General features: G+C 43.4%; 1 protein-coding gene across 3 annotated transcripts in view; it reads right to left on the reverse strand.

Moving 5' to 3' along the window:
- Positions 1 to 21,879, reverse strand: part of TP53BP2 (tumor protein p53 binding protein 2) — a 68,160-nt gene that overhangs the window by 30,656 nt on the left and 15,625 nt on the right. The window contains exons 1-4 of one of the 3 annotated variants that reach the window (XM_079925553.1): positions 17,205 to 17,245; positions 13,887 to 14,034; positions 8,210 to 8,323; positions 3,914 to 3,996 (exon numbers count right to left, since the gene is read on the reverse strand). In XM_079925553.1, coding sequence (XP_079781679.1) covers positions 3,914 to 3,996; positions 8,210 to 8,323; positions 13,887 to 14,034 — 345 coding nt within the window. In that variant the 5' untranslated portion in view covers positions 17,205 to 17,245. Of the gene's footprint in view, positions 1 to 3,913; positions 3,997 to 8,209; positions 8,324 to 13,886; positions 14,035 to 17,204; positions 17,246 to 21,879 lie in introns of those variants that run through there. The other 2 variants (XM_079925552.1, XM_079925554.1) reach the window with 2 other exon arrangements.

Raw genomic sequence — 21,879 nt, forward strand, 5'->3', positions numbered from 1 at the left:
CCAGAAACTATCAAACTCTTAGAGGAAAACATAGGCAGAACACTCTGTGACATAAATCACAGCAAGATCCTTTTTGACCCACCTCCTAGAGAAATGGAAATAAAAACAAAAATAAACAAATGGGACCTAATGAAACTTCAAAGCTTTTGCACAGCAAGGTCATAAACAAGACAAAAAGACAACCCTCAGAATGGGAGAAAATATTTGCAAATGAAGCAACTGACAATGGATTAATCTCCAAAATTTATAAGCAGCTCATGCAGCTCAATAACAGAAAAACAAACAACCCAATCCAAAAATGGGCAGAAGACCTAAATAGACATTTCTCCAAAGAAGATATACAGACTGCCAACAAACACATGAAAGAATGCTCAACGTCATTAATCATTAGAGAAATGCAAATCAAAAGTACAATGAGATATCATCTCACGCCGGTCAGAATGGCCATCATCAAAAAATCTAGAAACAATAAATGCTGGAGAGGGTGTGGAGAAAAGGGAACACTCTTGCACTGCTGGTGGGAATGTGAATTGGTACAGCCACTATGGAGAACAGTATGGAGGTTCCTTAAAAAACTACAAATAGAACTACCATATGACCCAGCAATCCCAATACTGGGCATATACCCTGAGAAAACCATAATTCAAAAAGAGTCATGTACCAAAATTGCAGCTCTATTTACAATAGCCAGGAGATGGAAACAACCTAAGTGTTCATCATCAGATGAATGGATAAAGAAGATGTGGCACATATATTCAATGGAATATTACTCAGCCATAAAAAGAAACGACATTGAGGTATTTGTTATGAGGTGGATGGACCTAGAGTCTGTCATACAGAGTGAAGTAAGTCAGAAAGAGAAAGACAAATACCGTATGCTAACACATATATATGGAATTTAAGAAAAAAAAGTCATGAAGATCCTAGGGGTAAGACAGGAAAAAAGATACAGACCTACTAGACAATGGACTTGAGGATATGGGGAGGGGGAAGGGTAAGCTGGGACAAAGTGAGAGAGTGGCATGGCCATATATACACTACCAAACGTCAGGTAGATAGCTAATGGGAAGCAGCCGCATAGCACAGGGAGATAAGCTCGGTGCTTTGTGACCACCTAGAGGGGTGGGCTAGGGAGGGTGGGAGGGAGGAGACACAAGAGGGAGGAGATATGGGAACATAAGTATAACTGATTCACTTTGTTATAAAGCAGAAACTAACACACCATTGTAAAGCAATTATACTCCAATAAAGATGTAAAAAAAAAAAGTTTCTTTTGTCTTTACACAAAGACAACACAATCATCTATGAAGAAAATCCTATGGAATCTACAAAAAAGCTACCAGAATAATTTATTTAGCAAGAATGCAGGATAAAACATCAATATGCCAAAATCAATTATATTTCTATATATTAGCAACAACCAGAAACTGAAGAAAGTATTTTTAATACCATTAACAATAGCATAAAAAACATGAAGCACTTAGGAATAAAGTTAACAGAAGATGTGCCAGATCTGCCCACTGAAAACTTCAAAACCTGGCTGAGAGAGAGAAGACTTAAATAAAGGGCGAAGTGGAGCTCATGAACCGAAAAGCTCAATACTGTCAAGACGGCAGTTCTTCCCAAACTGACTTACAGAGTCAACGGAATCCCAACCAAAATCCCAGCAGGCTTTTTTTGTATAAACTGACAACCAAAATCTAAAATTCCATATGGAAGTGCAAAGGACATACAGTAGCCAAAGCTTTGTAAAGAATGCAGTTGAAAACATACACTACCTGACTTCAAGACTTACCATGTTTCAGTAACCAACACAGTGTGTTACTGACATCATGATAGATAAACAGATCAATTGTGCAGGACAGAGAGTACAAAAATAGACCCGCACATATATGGGGTAATTGATTTTAGAAAAAAAGGCAATTGAGTGGAGAAAGTTTAGTGTTTTCAACAAATGCTGCTTGTACAACTGCTATCCATATACGAAAAACAAAATGAACTTTAACTCTCACACCATATGCAAATGTTACTGCAAAATGGATCATAAACTTAGATGTAAAATCTAAAACTACAAAACTTCTAAACCGATCAATTATACTGTATTAAAATTAAGAACAAGTCATAGACTGGGAAAAATATTTGCAAATCATCTATGTAATAAAAAACTTGGATCCAGAATATATAAAGAAGCCTTAAACTCAGTAATAAGAAAGTAAACAACCCAATAAAGAAACAATTAAGCAAAAGAGGTGAACAAATACTTCACCAAAGACAATACACAAATGGCAAATAAGCACATGATAGATGCCCAACATCATTAGCCATTAGAGAAATACAAATTAAAACCACAATGTAATACCACTACACACCTATTAGACAGCCAAAATGAAAAGGAATGACCATACCAAACGTTGGCAAGGATGTGGAAAAACTAGAACTCTCTGGTGGGGAATGTAAAATAAAACAATCACTTTGGAAAACACTCTGGCAGCTTTTTAAAAGTTAACATACAACACACCACTGTAAAGCAATTATACTCCAATAAAGATGTTAAAAAAAAAAAAAAAGTTAACATACATCTACCAAATGACCCAACCATTCCACTCCTAAGTATTCACCCAAGAGAAATAAAAGTATATGTCCATACAAAGATGTGTACCCAAATATTCATTGTAGCTTGATATGGAGTAACTGGAAACAACCCAAATGTCCATCAACAGATGAATGGATAAGGAGTGGTGTAACCAGACAATGAAGTATCTCTCAGCAATAAAAAGGAATCAACTATTGATACACACAGCAAAATGGATTAATCTCAAAATAATTATCCTGAGTAAATTCAGACAAAAAGAGTACATACTGGATGGCTCCATTTATCCTAGATTCTAGAAAATATAACTAATTTGTAGTAACAGAAAGGAGACTTGCTAGCAGTTCCCTGAGGATGGGGAGGGAGGCAAGAAGGAAAGGATTACAGAAGGACGTAAGGAAACTTTTTTTTTGGGGGGGAGGGGGTGATGGATATGTTCATTAACTTGATTATGGTAATGGCTTCACAGGTGTACACATATGTCAAAACTTATCAAATTGTATACCTGAAATATGTGCAGTTTATTATATGACAATTATACTTCTATCAAGATGTTTTTTAACAACCCAGTGATGGGACTTCCCTGGTAGTCCAGCGGTTAAGACTCTGCATTTCCAGTGCAGGGGGCATGGGTTCGATCCTTGGTCGGGAAACTACGATCCCGCATGCTGCGTGGCCGAAAAAACAAATAAAAAATAAAAAAACCCAGTGACAGGGAAAGATACATTGTGTCAAGATGCACTGAAATCCTGTTAATGGTTGAGACCATTTCTGTTATCGTCATATCAACCTTTCTTCACTGTAAGATAAATATGAGATCAGAGAAGAGAAACAGGAAGAATTTTGGGGGGAAAAACAAAGAATATGGGGAAAGGCAGAGTAGAAGCAAATGTAGGTTGGAGAGAGGTAATTTAGCTAATCCTTAACAGTATTAAAAAGTCTAAGCTCTGAAAAGAAAATGTCTACAAGGAATCCCAAGGATACCTGCTAAAATTCACATGCAGTAGCAAGAGTAGTAATATATCACTAATCGCTAAAAACGAGGGCAACAAATAAAATCACCAAAAAAAGACACTTCCTCCAACCTGCTCAACATCTGTTTTGTTCTGAATTTAGGGTACATTCAGCATTTGAATTATTTCGACAGCCACGTGGAGATCATTAAAATTAACCGTTTTGAAGAAATAAATTTAAAATAGGCCTTTTAAAAAGGGCCATCCTTAAAAACCCACTGAAAAAAAAGGAACAGTGAATGAGATTTAAAGGTTAAAAAAGCAGTATCACTGTGGTCCATACATGGCATGGGTAACAATGATCACTTACGCCATTCTCCTTTCTTCGATGTTCACCTGGAACTTTTACACCATTTCTTTTTAAACTTGGATCCTGAGACCTTGGTCCGCTCACTAGGCACAAAATTCAGAAAGCAGGCATTAACACTAGAGTTGACAGATATTTTAAGTCCCAGTTCATTTCTCAGTTCCCTGGTGGCGCAGTGGTTGGGAGTCCGCCTACCGATGCAGGGGACACGGGTTCGTGCCCCGGTCCGGGAAGATCCCACATGCCGCGGAGCGGCTGGGCCCGTGAGCCATGGCCGCTGAGCTTGCGCGTCCGGAGCCTGTGCTCCGCAACGGGAGAGGCCACAACAGTGAGAGGCCCGCGTACCGCAAAAAAAAAAAAAAAAAAAAAAAAGCTCTCTGATATTTTAAGTTGAAAATATACTTAAAATGCTTTCTAGTAGCAATGAAGTTAAGGTCTCGTAATTCAGCCTGTTCTGGAAAACCTTACTTGGAACGGTGAATAAATAGCATTACAGGGCTTCCCTGGTGGCGCAGTGGTTAAGAGTCCGCCTGCCGATGCGGGGGACATAGGTTCGTGCCCCGGTCCGGGAAGATCCCACGTGCCGCGGAGCGGCTGGACCGTGAGCCATGGCCGCTGAGCCTGCGCGTCTGGAGCCTGTGCTCCGCAACGGGAGAGGCCACAGCAGTGAGAGGCCCGCGTACCGCAAAAAAAAAAAAAAAAAAAAAAAAAGAAATAGCACTAGAAAATGTCACATGCTAACCATTCCCATGCGTCAGATACCACAGGAGGCGAAGTTAAGAAAATACATGTACTTCTGATTACGGGTCATTCACACCGTTTGCTTAAGTGGCTCCTCCCAGTTCTCTATTTAGCTACTCAGCAGTGAAATTGGGAATAGTTTCATTGAAAGAAATAAAAGTGAAAATTACATCAACCCATCCCTGTACTCGTTAAAGAGTTTGTACCTTACACGGGAAGGAAGCAAATGAAAACAGAACAAGTGGCATTTCGAACATTTGGTCATTTTGCGATAATTCCGAAGTATTATCAAGTATTTCCCCATTTATTTAAGTAAAAAAATTTCCATTTTCTTAGCTTGGGAAAGTACTAATTGGAAAACACTGTGCATTCTGCTTTTTTGGCTAAAAAGAATTTTTCAAGCCCGAATATATGGGTCTTTCAGTACCACTTAAAGCATCATGAGGGGAAAATAGTCTTAAACTGATAAATTATAAGAAACAATATCAAAGAGAATTTCTTAAATATGTGAAATTAAGCTTAGACCTGTACTTCCCAGAAGTTAGAAAATTTATTATCTCCCAAGAGGTTTTAGATTAAAATTTCTTTTGAATCAAATCTCTATTGTACCTGCCTGGAAGCTTAGCACAAATTTCCAGTAAATAAGTATGTCTATCCTCAGGGCCACGTACCACACTTACATCTAACTCCAATGCGTTAGCTTTACTTTTTTTTTTTTTTTTTTTTTGCGGTACGCGGGCCTCTCACTGTTGTGGCCTCTCCCATCGCGGAGCACAGGCTCCGGACGCGCAGGCTCAGGGGCCATGGCTCAGGTGCCCAGCCACTCCGCGGCACGTGGGATCTTCCTGGATCGGGGCACAAACCGGTGTCCCCTGCATCGGCAGGCGGACTCTCAACCACTGCGCCACCAGGGAAGCCCTACTTTTAAATACTGTTCAATTCTCTGACAAAACAGCTCAGGTAACCTGTGACAATATTTCCGTAGAAGAAAAAAAGAAATCTATCACTTAGGAATAACTGCTTTCTTTGCTGCCTCAAAGAAAGAGCACTCCGCCAGTTTCTCCTTGGCATGTTCAGTTACATAATCAGAGTAAAAAGCAAGAGTTTTAAAATTAATGTCATATACATTCTGGGTCACAGGTCCTAGTTAAACTGGAAAAAGAATACAGTAACAGTCTCCTAATCTGTAATCTAGAAGTCTACACCACAAAGGCTGACACTGAACAGCAATCCTGTTTTATCCCAGTTTAGACACTATGTGGCACTGGTGTTTTGCAACAATGTGAAAACAGCGTCTTTATCTTCAGATTATATTTCTCACATTACAGACACACTGAAACTGCGTACTGCACTATTGAGAGGCTGTTTAATAATTTACCCGGTACGACAGAGAAAGATATTTGAACTAGTAGATCAACGGGGAAAATTCATCTAATTTACTAAAAGAAGATGTATGCAGTAATGTAAACAAAGAACAAAATAAAAATAAGATGCAGATGCCAACTTAAAACCACAAAAAAGAAGGCTGCTTTAAGGAAAAAAAAAAAATGCATGCTTATTTAAAATAAAATTACAGACACCAGAGACACTGAAAGGCCTGCGAGCCAGCCTGGCTGAAGTGACTCAGGTTCCACTCCTGCCTCTGCCTCTAGGGACGTGGCCTCTGACAAGTCATTTAACCCCTGAGTATCAGCCTTTCTCATCTGTAGAGTAAGAGGCCAGACTAAGTCAATTCTGGGGTCCCCCACGGTCTGAATGTCTAATTGCTGGGTACCATGTGGACATTTGTACTAAAGGAATAAAACTGAGATTCTGTGACATCTAATAATTAACCTCTGTTACCGACATTCTTACTCCCAAGAATTACACATATACTGAAGTCACAAACCTTCCATTTTAAAAGTTCCAACATTTTTAGAAACACCTAGTAATCATGCTCCGGCCAGTGGTTTCCCACTGAGAACAAAGTTTCCCCACAGATCTCAGACCTGAAACTGCCTTTTCTCCCATGTCCTATGAGATCTCCAGGGTCACAGGGATAGCTGTGTCCCGATGTCTAGGGCTGCTTTCAGCCCACTATTTCTCCACCTTCACGTATTACCTTCTACCCTCTCCTCACTGTCATCTATAAACTCTGGTCACAACCCTCAGTCACCGCAGATGTGACCACCTGACCCCCCTGTTCTCCCCACTCCAAGTCCTGCCTTCATGCTGGATGACCTTACCACCCAAAAGCTCACCTCTAGGATCCGTGGCCTCCTACCTCCTCTCTAATTCAGGATCATTTCATGGTCCGGTGCAGGACCACGTCACCTAGAGGTGCTCTACCCCTGAAATCTTAAATTCAGACTTTCTACTTTTTGACCATAATTTCCTCTCACTGCACCTGTGCATGAATCTGAGACGTGCAGTTCCTTAGCACTGGTCTGCTCTTGCCCTGCAGCCCCCCTGCCTTCACTTCGCCCTCACCCAGCTTAGACGTCATCTCACCAACATCCTCGTCTTCCCTGTCCCACTGACTCCACTGAACTGGTCTGGTCAAACCCCAACCTTGGGTCAATCCAACCATCTCCTCTTACAACCCTCTGGGCTGCAGAGCATCACTGGGGAAAAAATCACCCATGGTCTCCTGGTCTCTAGTCTCAACTGGCCTCCAGGGGACCTTGGTCCCCCAGCAGCACTCTCTCCTGTTCTCCACCATGGCTCCAACCATCACTTTCACACGGCTGTGCCTCCTATCTCAGAGAAAACAAATGATCTCAGATGAGAAGACCCTCCCACTGCTCCCACAGGGAGCACACATTTACCTGCATCTGCAAAGTTTCCCTTCCACCCAGTTAAAATGGAAGAGAGAATAAAGACGCAGACTTAGAGAATGGACTTGAAGACACAGCAGGGGCGGGGGGCAGGGAAGGGGAAGCTGGGATGAAGTGAGAGACTAGCATGGACATATATACACTACCAAATGTAAAATAGAGGGCTAGTGGGAAGCAGCTGCATAGCACAGGGAGATCAGTTCGGTGCTCTGTGACCACCTAGAGGGGTGGGATAGGGAGAGTGGGAGGGAGACGCAAGAGGGAGGAGATATGGGGATATATGTATATGTATAGCTGATTCGCTTTGTTATAAAGCAGAAACTAACACACCATTGCAGAGCAATTATACTCCAATAAAGATGTTAAAAATAAATTTTAAAAATAATAAATAAATAAATAATGGAAGAGAGATCCTTCCCCCGCCACCTCCCACTGGCTGACTTGCCCATTGAGCATTCCTCCTCCTTGTATTTCAACCCGCTGCTCTACTGACTCTTTCCTTCCCACCCACATTAAAAACTGTCGCCAAATTTTTCCCATCTTCCAAGAAAACAGAACAAACTGAACCACACCCCTTTCTCCCCACCCCCCAGTCAGGGCTTAGAGGAGCTGTCTATCCTCGCTGTTCCCACTTCCTTACCTCTCACTTACCCCCCAAATTACCTGGCTCCTGATCACGTGCTACACCCGAGCATGAAATAAAACTTCAGATCTTTGTTATGACTGATAGGATGCTACCTACCAATGTCCCTGCCAGGGGGGCGTTCATGGCGAAGGAAGAACCGAACTTCACTCCTCTGACTTCCAAACCGTTGCAGGACATCAAACATTCGCTCATTATCGGCAACTGGACGTTCTAAAAGAAACGAATAAATGAGGTACAAATCATGTTATCTGCAGGTAAAAAGAAAGACGAACATATCATTTACTGTCTATCCTTCATGCAAATTATGCATTATGAATGCAGAAGTTACTTAGCATCTTACATCTTTTTTTTTTTTTTTTTTTTTTAGAAAATGAAGCATCACCAGCTTTCCACCCATATGATCAGGGTCAAGCGTGGGTGGAGGACTGGGGGGAGGACTGGATCCAGGCCGCGAGCAGGAGCTCAGGAGTCTAATTCAGCGGCCCCTCACTAGCCACAGGCAGGCTGGGAAGCTCTGCGGGTTCCAAAGCTCCTGTCATCTATTCCATAGGACAGCCTCTGAGGTCCCTTCTAACTCTAATGGCTCTATGATTCTCTAAGTATACACATGAAACATTAAAAAACAGCTTTCTAAATAGTGTAGTCTTACTGTCTATTGTTTTTTTAATTACAATTTTATAAACTACGTTAAAAAAAAAATCAGACACTTGCATTTCCAAACAAAAGCCTCTTTACTGCCCTGAAAATATGCTTCTTTGGCCCTTCTTCCGATGAGACTGCCAGTTGTCAGAACTTTTCTAGAGACAAAAAGAAGGGCATAGATAAATACCCTAATAAATGGGAACTTTAGCAGAAACCAGATATCTTAAGCTCCCCTCAAAAAATCTTCCAATCTTGAGGGCTTCCCTGGTGGCGCAGTGGTTAGGAACCCACCTGCCAATGCAGGGGACACGGGTTCAAGCCCTGATCCAGGAAGATCCCACATGTCACGGAGCAACTAAGCCCGTGCACCACAATTGCTGAGCCTGCGCCCTGGAGCCCGCGAGCCACAACTACTGAGCCCACGTGTCACAACTACTGAAGCCCGTGCACCTACAGCCTGTGCTCCACAACAAGAGAAGCCACCGCAATGAGAAGCCCGTGCACCGCAACGAACAGTAGCCCCCTCTTGCCGCAAGTAGAGAAAGCCTGCGTGCAGCAATGAAGACCCAACACAGCCAAAAAAAAAAAAAAAACTTCCAATCTTAAGGGATCTGGATATAAAAACCAAATATACTGTCTGAGGATGTAACTGTTTAAAACGAAAGAACTCCGGTAACATCGATATAATTTTTAATATAAGAAAGTTGAAACAGCCTAAGAAAACTCAATGCACTTGTCAGTAATCAAAGACACTATCTGAGTACCTTAAATAAACAACACGGGCAGAGAATGGGGCAGCCAAGGGTTCAGCAGCCAATTCTGTGAACTAAGCCCTGAACTTAATCTGCTCGGTTGCAACGAAGTACAGCTCTGGTTCTTGACATACTGAGTTGACACAGATACCCCTCTCTCCTCTAAACTGGGGAAATTCTAACTAAGACCACCCCGCAAAAGGAAACACCCATAGCTGAGTAGACACCCTCCCAAAAGAAACTCTCAGCAGACCCTCCACCTCCTCACAAAAAAACCAAACACACACACACACACACACACACACACACACACACACAGACACTTTATTTCAAAAGAAGTGAAATCCCCAGGTTCCATAAGCAAAGAGGGAATTCAAAGGAAGGGAAGTAACTTCCAGTCCACGCTGGGTTGGACCGTCTTACAAGGTCTAGGAGCTAAGGTCCTGATGGCCTATGACGACAAAAAATCAGGCTTAGGCCAGCAAACGCTGAAATACACTTCAAAGGGTCTCAAAGCCGCCTATTCACCCCATGCTCTGACCACACCAATCCCCTTGTCCTGGCATCCGTGCCTATGTGACTTGGAACAAGCCATTCCTAGCATTGAGAACTGTCCCCATCACTCTTTTCTCCTTCTGCAGGTGGAGCACATCCATCTATTCCTGCAGTCATCGCACTGTATGATAAATGTCTGCTGATTCCTGCTTTTACTTGAAGACAGGACACTTTCATCTCTCTATTCCTCACAATCAAGCACAGTTCCTAGTACATTATAGGAATCCAAGAAACGTTCTCTTAGCAAACAAATGAGCGGGGAGTAAGGAAATGGAGATGGCAAATAAAAGCTACATATTTTGAAAGACTGTCAGTTAAAGGAAATGGGAAACTTGAGAAGCTAACAAAGTGGAAGCAACAAATTTATTATTTTTTAAATTTTACTTATTCATTTATTTATTTTTGGCTGCACGCGGGCTTTCTCTAGTTGTGGCGAGCGGGGGCTACTCTTCATTGCGGTGTGCGGGCTTCTCATTGCGGTGGCTTCTCTTGTTGCGGAGCACAGGCTCTAGGCGCGCAGGCTTCAGTAGTTGTGGCACACGGGCTCAGTAGTTGTGGCTGTAGAGCGCCAGCTCAGTAGTTGTGGCGCACGGGCTTAGCTGCTCCATGGCATGTGGGATCTTCCCGGACCAGGGCTCAAACCCGTGTTCCCTGGACTGGCAGGCGGATTCTTAACCACTGTGCCACCAGGGAAGTCCAAATGTACTATTTTTAAAATGGGGCACCTTGAACAATTTACAGCAAAAAAGGAGGAGTTGAAAACATAACAGCTATTACTTGCTGAGAGCTAACATTAAGTGCTATGCTAACAGGGGCTATGCTAAACCCCCTTCAAATGTCAGCTCCTGGGATCCTCACACAATCCTATGCAATAGATTCAATTATTATCCCAATTATGCAGGGAAAACACTTGAGGACTACTGAAATTAAGTACCTTGTCTGAAGTTATAAAGCTAGTAAATGAAAGAGACAAGATTTTGATACCTAAGACCTTGATCTTAATCACACCATACAAACAACCCTCAAATGAATTATGAATTCACTGTAAGCAATCAGAAGCCCCAAAGAATTTTTCATGGAACATTTCAAGGTAATTCTAAAACATATCTGAAAAAGAAAATACACAAGAATACTACAGGATAACAATGAAATAAGCACTTGCCTTACAATACCAAACCTTTTATAAAACTATAGTAATTAAAACTATTTGGTCCTATCATAAAACTAAAAGAAAACAATAAAAGTAACTGACTATAAAGCTTATAGAAACATAACTTCATATACGATATAACAAGAATTCAAAGTGACATTTCACATCAGTAAGGAAAAAGACAGCTGTTCAATAAGACACTTAAAAAAAAATTCGCGGGGGACTTCCCTGGTGGTGGAGTGGATAAGACTCTGCACTCCCAATGCAGGGGGTCTGGGTTCAATCCCTGGTCAGAGAACTAGATCCCACATGCATGCCGCAATTAAGAATTCACATGGCACAACTAAGGAGCTGGCAAGCCACAACTAAGGAGCCCATGTGCTGCAACCAAGGAGCCTGCCTGCCGCAACTAAGACAGGCACAACCAAATAAATAAATAAATAATTTTTAAAAAAATTCACGGGATTTCCCTGGTGGCGCAGTGGTTAAGAATCCGCCTGCCAATGCAGGGGACACAGGTTCGAGCCCTGGTCCGGGAAGATCTCACATGTCATGGAGCAACTGTGCGCCACAACTAAGCCTGCGCTCTAGAGCCTGCGAGCCACAACTACTGAGCCTGTGTGCCACAACTACTGAAGCCCACGTGCCTAGAGCCCATGCTCCACAAGAGAAACCACCGCAATGAGAAGTCTGCGCACCGCAATGAAGAGTAGCCCCTGCTCACGGCAACTAGAGAAAGCCTGAGCGCAGCAACGAAGACCCAATGCAGCCATAAATAAATAAATAAATGAATTCATTAAAATAAATAAAAGAATTCCATCAATAATCAAAAACAAGGAGACCATGCCAGGCTCCCAGAAAAAAAAAAAGTTTCAACTCAGAGAGTGAGCCTTGGCAAAGTGAAAGAACACTTCTTGCTCTAAGAAAATCAGCCAGAAGGGTAGGCACACATGCAGAGAAACCTGAGGTAAGTACAGAGGAAGGAAACCGAGGAAGCTCACAATGCGTGGTTTCAATCATCTTGGGAAAGTAATTTGCAGAATGCAAGGAGGCCACCAGAGCAACGAGAAGCTCATTTATTCATTCAGTAAATATTTATCGAGCACTCCCTCTGAGCTGGGGTGCAGCAAGGAACAAGACAAGCAGGTCTCTGCTCTTAGGGAGTTTACATTCTTGTGCGTGTGTGTGAGGCTACGGGGATTAAAGAGGCAATAAACTAATAAACACACACAAAACACCGGACACACCTCACGCAGAGGATCAAATCAGGATGGAGCTGTAAAACAGAGAACCTCATGCCTGCTTTAGTAGGAAGCTCGGGAGAAGCACCTCCGAGGAGGCAATGTTTTAGCTGCAATCCAAATGACCAGAGGGAACCGGCAATGACAAAATCCGGAGGGAGAGCAATAGAGGCAGAGCGAACAGCTGCCGCCACTGGCTCTAAGGCGGGAAAGAGCGTTGTTTATCCAGGAATATAAAATAGCTGCAGGAGGCAGGCAAGGAGGAAAATGGTTCCAGATGACATCAAAGACCTCACAATCTCAGATCAAGACTTTGGATTTTATTCTAAGTAGAAGAGAAAGCCATCAAAGGGTTTAAACAGGAAAGTCGAACTATCAGATTTTTTTTTTTTTTTTTTTTGCGGTACGCAGGCCTCTCACTGTTGTGGCCTCTCCCGTTGCGGAGCACAGGCTCTGGACGCACAGGCTCAGCGGCCATGGCTCACGGGCCCAGCCGCTCCGCGGCATGTGGGATCTTCCCAGACCAGGACACGAACCCATGTCCCCTGCATCGGCAGGCGGACTCTCAACCACCGCGCCACCAGGGAAGCCCGAACTATCAGATTTTTATTTAAAAAGGATCACTTGGGTTTCTTTATAGGACTGGTCTAATCTAGCTCCTATGTGAAGTAAGCAATTCGGGGAGAGTGCAGAAGACCTTCCTGAACACACAGCTGTAGGGAAGTCAACGGAAGATGAGTAAGAGGACTGGCCTGGGAAGCAGCGGACGCTCAGCTGGAGTCACATACCATGAACGGTGTGAATGCAATGAACACAGTGGGAAACTCGTGCTGGGACACTGCACCCCCAGGGGAGAAAAAGGAAACAGTGGGAGCTCACCCAGGCTGTACAGAACAAAGCAGAAATCATGAAAACTTACTCCCGCATCTACAAACTCCTAAGGGGCCAAAAAGAAACCAGGCTGTCCCATTTCAGGGCTCCAAAGAACTAAGTAAGGGGGTTGATGTCAAGGCTTAAAATAATGCCTATGTCTCCTGCCACCACAGTAACTCAACACCGAAGAGCTTTCCCGAAAAACCTACAGAACCTCAGAGAGGGCAAAACAATCAGGACACCTCAAATTCCTAAGAAGTGCAGCTTAAGCATACAAGAAACACTTGTGAGCGCTATACATTTTACCATAACACCCCAGAAGCTTCCACCCTGAGTATCAGCTGCCTATCTTTTGACCTTTTATACTGGAGTGTCTACGGTGTCTTGCAGAAAAAGAAAACAGCAAAGAGACTTTGTAGGTCGCCACAGAACTGGACTGAGAATACTAGCTCTGATGGACATCCTATCCCGCAGTTTCTCCACGGATAAACGCGTGCGGCACACAGCGCCTCGTCTAAAACCGATGACAATGAAAGACGGCACGACCGAAGCACGCATACCGGAGCCGCACCACACTTCAGCCAGGTGGCAATCGCTCTCGCCAGGTTCTTTGCAAAGATCCACCACGTCCCTGCAGATGGTTTCCGGAGTAACTGGGACTTCCGTGAAGTGCTGCTCGTTGTTGCTGAGGTACACGGTAAGAAACATCTGGAAACAAAAGGAGAAACACAACAGTTATCAGTACTGTCTACACTGGTGCTGGTCACTTTTTACTCACCTCGGATTCCTTTCCCCAGATGGTCTCAGTTGAAGTGCAAATGCACAACAGGACCGTCTGGCTGTTCCCTGGCCTGAGGAAGGGAGGGACCTGGAGCTCGGCCAATGGACACCGGCCCCCCTCTCCTGGCAGCGCCTGCAGAGCCCTTGGGGATCCCCGGAGCACAGGCAAATCAGTGCATACAAAAGGTCGTATTAAATTTTCTTCTGGGAATTCCCTGGCAGTCAAGTGGTTAAGACTACCTGCTTCCAATGCAGGGGACATGGGTTCAATGCCTGGTCAGGGATCCCACACGCCCTGTGGTACGGCCAAAAAAAAGTCTTCCTCTGACATTTTATTCATGTTATTTGTTTCCCAAATACTTATGTAGTTCTTAGTATGATGTGCCAGACCCATACTACAAATAGATCTTCTTATCAATCCTGTGAAGATGATCAGGGGATGATGATCTCACACACACACACACACACACACACACACACACACACACACACACACTTATGCAAAGCCTCTTTTGGGAAGGATACACAAGAACAAAACATGTGTTGCTTCTGAGGGTGGGGATGTCTTTTTTTATAAAAAGAAAAGATGCAGGGCTTCCCTGGTGGCGCAGTGGTTGAGAGTCTGCCTGCCGATGCAGGGATCACGGGCTCGTGCTCTGGTCCAGGAAGATCCCACATGCCACAGAGCAGCTGGGCCTGTTAGCCACGGCCGCTGAGCCTGCGCGTCCGGAGTCTGTGCTTTGCAACGGTAGAGGCCACAACAGTGAGAGGCCCACGTACCGCAAAAAAAAATAAATAAATAAAAAAGAAAAGATGCAGTATCTACTTTTACTGGGAGAAAGACTGCTATTGAGTTTTATTTATTTATTGTGGGGTCTTCGTTGCTGCACGCAGGCTTTCACTAGTTGCAGTGAGCAGGAGCTACTCTTTGTTGCGGTGCACGGGCTTCTCATTGTCGTGGCTTCTCTTGTTGTGGAGCACAGGCTCTAGGTGCGCGGGCCTCAGTTGTTGTGGCACGTGGGCTCAGTAGTTGTGCCTTGCAGGCTCTAGAGCTCAGGCTCAGTAGTTGTGGCGCACGGGCTTAGTTGCTCCACGGCATGTGCGATCTTCCCGGGCCAGGGCTCAAACCCGTGTCCCCTGCATTGGCAGGCGGATTGTTAACCAGTGTGCCACCAGGGAAGCCCAATACTGCATCTTAAAGACACTGCAACTAAAGAATTCAAGTTTTAAAAAAATAAATAAAAATGCATGACAATTAAAAAAAGGAATACAAGTTTTCATACCTATTAAATAACCAAAAATAACCCAAACAAAAAAACCGTTGTTAACTCCCAGTACTGAAGAAACTGAGTGAATCAACAAACAAATTGATGGCGGCAATGCAAGTCAGCACACTCCCATGCTCACTCACTCAGTGAGGACCTATGCCGGGAAGATTAGTGTGTATCAGGATAAAACAAAACAATAAACAAACAAAAACACCAGACAACTTGAAAGCGTAATCCCACTGTGAGAATTTATCCTGTGAAAATAACTCCAATCAAAGAGAATACAAAGCCTGGGAAACGTGAATTTGATGGGCCATTATACATTCTGTAAAAATAATTAATGAGACTATGCCAAACACTGGGGGAAATTGGGGTTTTAAGGCTCTACCAAAGCAGAATGAGTAGGATCTGCACTGTGATCACACTGACACAAGGACATCATACGACAGCTGTAGCACCTGCCAACAGTCAGCCACACAGCTTCCCATCCAGCTTAAACCTCGCTGCCCATTACCCCCGAGGTGAGACAGATGCATTAGGCTCTTCTTTTTTTTTTTTGCGGGGGGGGGGTAAGGGGGGAAGGAGGGGGAAGGCAGTGCCTCATGGAAACTATGACGGAAACTGGCTAAAACAGCAGACTGGGTGCCTCAAGGATCCGGTCCAAGTAAGGGGAGAAGACAACACGCGTAAGAGAAGACGGCCCACTGGGTCAGCAGGCTCAGCCCCCGGAGGCTTCCCACCTCCTCCCTGCACTAAAACCATGAGTTCTTAAAGTAAGCCAAGTCTCCACTTCCTGCAACCAAAACTCTTTAACTCACATAAACATGTGCAGCAAAGAAAGTAACCCCCAAAACTAGAAAACATGAGAAGCGTACCCATTACAGCTAGAGGGTAACCCAGAAAAAAAAAGAGTTTAAGTGGATAATGTTGAAACAGTAAAATATATAAAATCAAAACTAGAATTTGCCAGGATGAGCTCAGAAGCTTTCAGGCTAACTGTTATCAGGTTCTCCACATTCTGATCAACTGTGCTACATAAAGATAGATACATAGTTCTAGGCCTCAACTTAGTCAACACTTTCAAACTGTTCCACAAAATGAACACAGGTTTCCACCCTGCTGCTGCTCTAGAAACATATACAGTGCATTTAACGAGAGAGATAAATAATTTACACTTTAGTACTAAACTGTACTCCTCCTCAATGTTCCCTACCCACACCAATACTTTCTTTGAAGTTCAACACTTCAAACACAGTAACTGTTTTCTTCGTAAATATGAGACCTAGAGGCATTTATTAAATTACAGAAATATTTAATATACAGTATATATACGAAACATACTGTATCAACAAATAAAAGGCTATTACATAAGACAACAGCACCTTATTCAAACGATCCTCCCACTAAGGACCAAAAAAAAAAAAATCTGGATGTTTAAATTTAAAAGCATTAAAAGCTAATGAGGGGGAACTTCCCTGGTGGCGCAGTGATTAAGAATCCGCCTGCCAATGCAGGGGACACGGGTGCGAGCCCTGGTCTGGGAAGATCCCACATGCCACGGAGCAACTAAGCCCGTGCGCCACAACTACTGAGCCTCCGCTCTAGAGCCCGCAAGCCACAACTACTGAGCCCACGTGCCACAACTACTGAAGCCCGTGTGCCTAGAGCCCGTGCTCCGCAATGAGAAGCCCGCTCACCGCAATGAAGAGTAGGCCCCGCTCGCAGCAACCAGAGAAAAGCCCGTGCACAGCAACGAAGACCCAATGCAACCAAAAATAAATTAATTAATTAAAATTTTTTTTTAAAAAAAAGCTTATGGAGAGGCTTTACCTGGGTTCAGTCTCCAGGCTGCGTCCTTGGGCAGCTTCGAGCTCGGGGGAAGGCAGGTGGAGCGCACATTCCAAGGACAGGAAAGTGAGTGCACGGCCTCCAAGCTGGGGTCCAGCTTGCAGGTCAAACCTGTGGTCACGCCTTCTTAATGACCTTCCCCAACAGATGTTCTTCCCTGTGTGCCAGCACGGCCTGCCCTCTCATCTCCCCAGGTCTTTATACTCCAACACTGCCTTCCCAGAGAGGCCTTCCCTGGCCATCCTGCCTAAAATCCCACCACCGTGCTCACACGTGCGCACACACGTGCACCTCCACTGTCTCTCCTTGGCACAGTGACCATCATACCAAATATTATATTTATTTCACTTGCTTTTAATATCTGTCTTCCCTGCTAGAACATAAGCTCCACGAAGTCCAGGGCTTTTTCTGTTCCATACAATATCCTCGGCCCCTTGATCTGTGCCCGGTCTGTGACAAGCACACAATAAGTATGTGTTTGTGAATGAATACGTCCAGTAGCTGTTACTGCACTTGACAGATTCACCTCTGATTTATTTTCAGAGTAAGTGTTCCCTCGGGTATTGACAGATGGTAGAGCAGATAGTATACAGCACAGCTACACGCACTGACAGAAATTACCTTCCTCTCCTCATTTCTTCAAGCTTACATCATGCTACGTCCTCCTACTTCTGTTTCAACATTCTTTTCATTCATGAAAGATATATAGGCCATCTATTTTTGTTTTTTTTCTTTTTGCCACACCGCCCAGCTTGTGGGATTTTAGTTCCCCAACCAGGGATCAAACATGGGGCCTCGGCAGTGAGAGCACTGAGCCCTAACCATTGGACCACCAGGGAATTCCCTATAGGCCATCTATTTTATGGTTTAAGTTCTAATGTAGAAATCATCTTCACTAAATAGTTATTATAGCACACAGCACAAAATTCAAGGGAGAGAGAGAGCACGCTGCGTGGAGAGGACTCAGCCAGCCCAGAGGAATAAATACCCCAACCTGGCTCCCTTCTTCTTATATCATCCATCCTACCACTCCCCACTGGATAAACCCAACTAGATAGTCGGACGGCAAGGGAGGCCATTCATGTGGCTTATAGAAGTCAACCTCCTGGGGCACAAAGCAGGGTAGAGACAGGCCATGCTCAAACTCAATTACTTCAACCTCTATGTGGTTAGAGAGGGTCCTTGAGCCACAATCGAAACAGAATGAGAACACACGATATAGGAAAAGAATATCCCAAGCAGAGGGAATAGCAAATGTAAAGGCCCTGAGGAGGAATCAAGTTCGTCACATCTGTGGAAGAGGAAGGTCACTGTAGAGAGAGCAAGAGGAAAGGATTATAGGAGATCATTTCAAAGAGTCCAGATGATGCAAGACCTTAGAGGCCACTGGTCCTCAAGATGTGGTGCGGAGAGAGGGTCTTTAACTATGGATGGCTAGGTCCCATCTTCAGAGCTTCTGATTCAGTAGATCTAGGATGGGGACTGAGATGCTGCATTTCTAACGAGCTGCCACGTGATGCCGATACCTGCTGCCCTGGAAACCACAAGCTGAGAACCACTGTTCAAAGGCCAGAGCAAGGAATTTGGATTTTAATCTAAGAGACCATTGGAGGCAAATCATTAGAGACAAAAAGTAGATTAGTGGTTGCCAGGGCTGGGGGAGTGACTGCTCAGAGGTACAGGGCTTCTTTTTGGGGTGATGAGAATGTTCTGGAATTAGTGGTGATGGTTGCACCGTCTTTTAAACACACTAAAAAACACTGAATTGGATACTTCAAAATGGTGGCACGTAAATCATATCTCAACTTTTTAAAAAAAAAAGAAGTCACTGGAGGATTCTGAACAGGGTATTGAAGTCATTTTTGTGTCATTTTAAAAAAAATCACTCTGGCTACTATATGAATAGACTACAGGGGGACAGGCACGGAAGACCAATTAAGAGGAAATGTAGCACATAAAATGAGATATAATGGTAGCACAGACTGCAGGTAACAGCAAAGGTAGTGAAAAGTGGCTGGACTGGGGTTATATTTTGAAGCAGAGCCAGCAAGACTGGCTTAATGGACAGAATATGGGGTGTGAGTGTAGAGAGAAATTAAGAGTGAACGTGGATTTGGTGTCTAAGCAACGGAGTTAAGAGTAGAGTGACTTACTGAGATGAGGAAGGTGGAACGAGCTGGGGAAGGGCCCACAAGTCAGGGGTCTCGTCCAGAAGTCCTACAGAGAACAAGGATCCAGCAAAGGACTGGGAAAGATCCATCCATAAAAAAACCAGAAAGAAACCCAAAGGATTGTGGAGTACCAGAGACCAAGTAAAGACAGTGCTTCAGATGAAGCTTAGAGATCTCAGAAATGCGGGCTGAGGACCGGTCCCCAGGCTTGGCAAGGTGGAGGCTGCTGGGCGCCTTGACCAGCGCTGGCTGAGGAATGAGATTGAAGGCCTGGTTGAGACAGGCTGAGAATCTGAGGGAAGGATGCAGAGACTCAGAACAGAAAGACAGAAGAAACGGAGCCACAGATGGAAGGAGACAGAGTGAAAGGGGTGCTTTGTTTTTTCTTTATTTCAACATGGAGTTTTTACAGGACGCTTTAATGGATGGAATGATCCAGTCAAGAGGAAATGATGTGGGTGATGCTGAATCCGTATCTCTAGCCACTGCCTGCTCCCTAGACTGCCCAGCAGTGATCTGCGTCCGGAGAACCCACAACCACTTCATGCTAGGCTTGGCCAAAGCAGTCCCGTTCTCACTTATTTCCTTTGTTGTAGTGATTTTACTTTTTAAGTTACAAAGATAGTTTACCTTTATTTTGAAGATTTCTTAATTGGACACCACAGCATGGTGACAGCGATATAGCTGGAAGGGGTGTCTTTGAGCCATGACAGTATGACAGCTCATGTGCAGCTGAGAGCAAGTGTCTTCCCATCCACACCAGAGAAGCGGTGGGGGAGAGGGACCACCCACTGGGCCCAGCTGCTCCTGATGGCCATAATACCTCTAACTGCTACACTTCCCCCTAGAAAATTCTGATTAGAACACAAAGCATCACACCATTTGAAATCAACCTTTAAGACTCACTTCACCCATCTTTAAATTTATAGACTTTAAGTATGTCCCCAAGTTATAAAGGTTAACTATCACTTGCATTTATATATCACTTATAATTTTAAATCTTTTCATTATAATCTGCCCACAATCATGGGCTTTACTGATAATTTATAACTATTTCAAATTTTATAGAGAAAGTGAAACGGGCATTTTCTCAATAAGTATCAATTCTCTTCTTAACTTTACTTGGAAAAGGAACAAAAAAGAAAAAAGATGTGGTTGTCAAGTGGCGGGGTAGGGGGAGGGATGGACTGGAAGTTTGGGGTTAGTAGATGCAAACTATTACACTTAGAATGGATAAACAACAAGGTCCTACTGTATAGCACAGGGGACTATATCCAATCTCCTGGGATAAACCATAATAGAAAAGAATATTAAAAAAAATAAAAGAAGAATGTAAAGAAAAAAGAGAAGAGGGTCAAAACAGAGGGCTGGTTAAACTAATCTATCATGTTAACCTGAGAAAAAGTAGGCACACATGCTCTTTATATTGCTACTTTCCTTTCATCTTTGTTTCATAAGTGTACTGTGCTACAAAAGATAAAAGAATTCTTCAAAATGTAATTTAATTACCTAAAAAATAAAACAAAATCAAGATGAAGCTGTTTTTATTTCATTTTGATGAAGCAGTTTTATCAGCATGTTGAAAACTTACTAAAGAAAGAAATTTTAGCCTATTCTATCAACTAAGTCCTTCTGAAAACACCTGTGGCCAAGAATTCATGATCTTTAATGATAAAAAATAAAACTGCTAAATCTTAGAAGGAATTTAGAAGGAAAAAGCACAAAGAGCAAAACTTTCAAAAATGTGTCAGTTATGTATTGTTTTATTACAAAACAGTATTCACCATATCTTACTATACAACTGGAAAAATATATGTGCATACACACATGTAATACATGCAAAGAAAAAAAAAAGGGGCCTGGAATTAAATTCACCAAATTAACAGTAGTTATGCCTTGGTGATAAGATTAAGAAATAAATTTGGGGGAGCTTATCTATGCTTAAGTTTTCTAGAATGATTAAACATCACTTGGATAATAAAATTGATTTTTTTTTTTTTTTTTTTGTGCGGTACAGGGCCCTCTCACTGTTGTGGCCTCCCCTATTGCGGAGCACAGGCTCCGGACGCGCAGGCTCAGTGGCCATGGCTCACGGGCCCAGCCGTTCCGCGGCACATGGGATCCTCCCGGACCGGGGCACGAACCCGTGTCCCCTGCATCGGCAGGCGGACTCTCAACCACTGCACCACCAGGGAAGCTCTAAAATTGATTTTTTAAGGAATCAATAATGAAATTAGTAAGATAAACATAAAGTACCATTTTTATTCCCTGGGCTGTGAGATATGTAAGGCAAATCAATATCTGTCTGACAATGCTTTTCTAGGGTTACCATACTGCCTTAACTTTAGCCGGGGACTAAAAATAAAAAATCAAGAAATATATCTTAAATGTCCATTAGAATGGAATATTATTCAGCCATAAAAGGAATGAAGTACTGATGCGTACTACACATAGATGAACCTTGGGAACATTATGCTAAGTGACAG

This window comes from Stenella coeruleoalba (genome assembly GCF_951394435.1).
Source record: "Stenella coeruleoalba genome assembly, chromosome: 1".
Classification (NCBI taxonomy): Eukaryota; Metazoa; Chordata; class Mammalia; order Artiodactyla; family Delphinidae; genus Stenella; species Stenella coeruleoalba.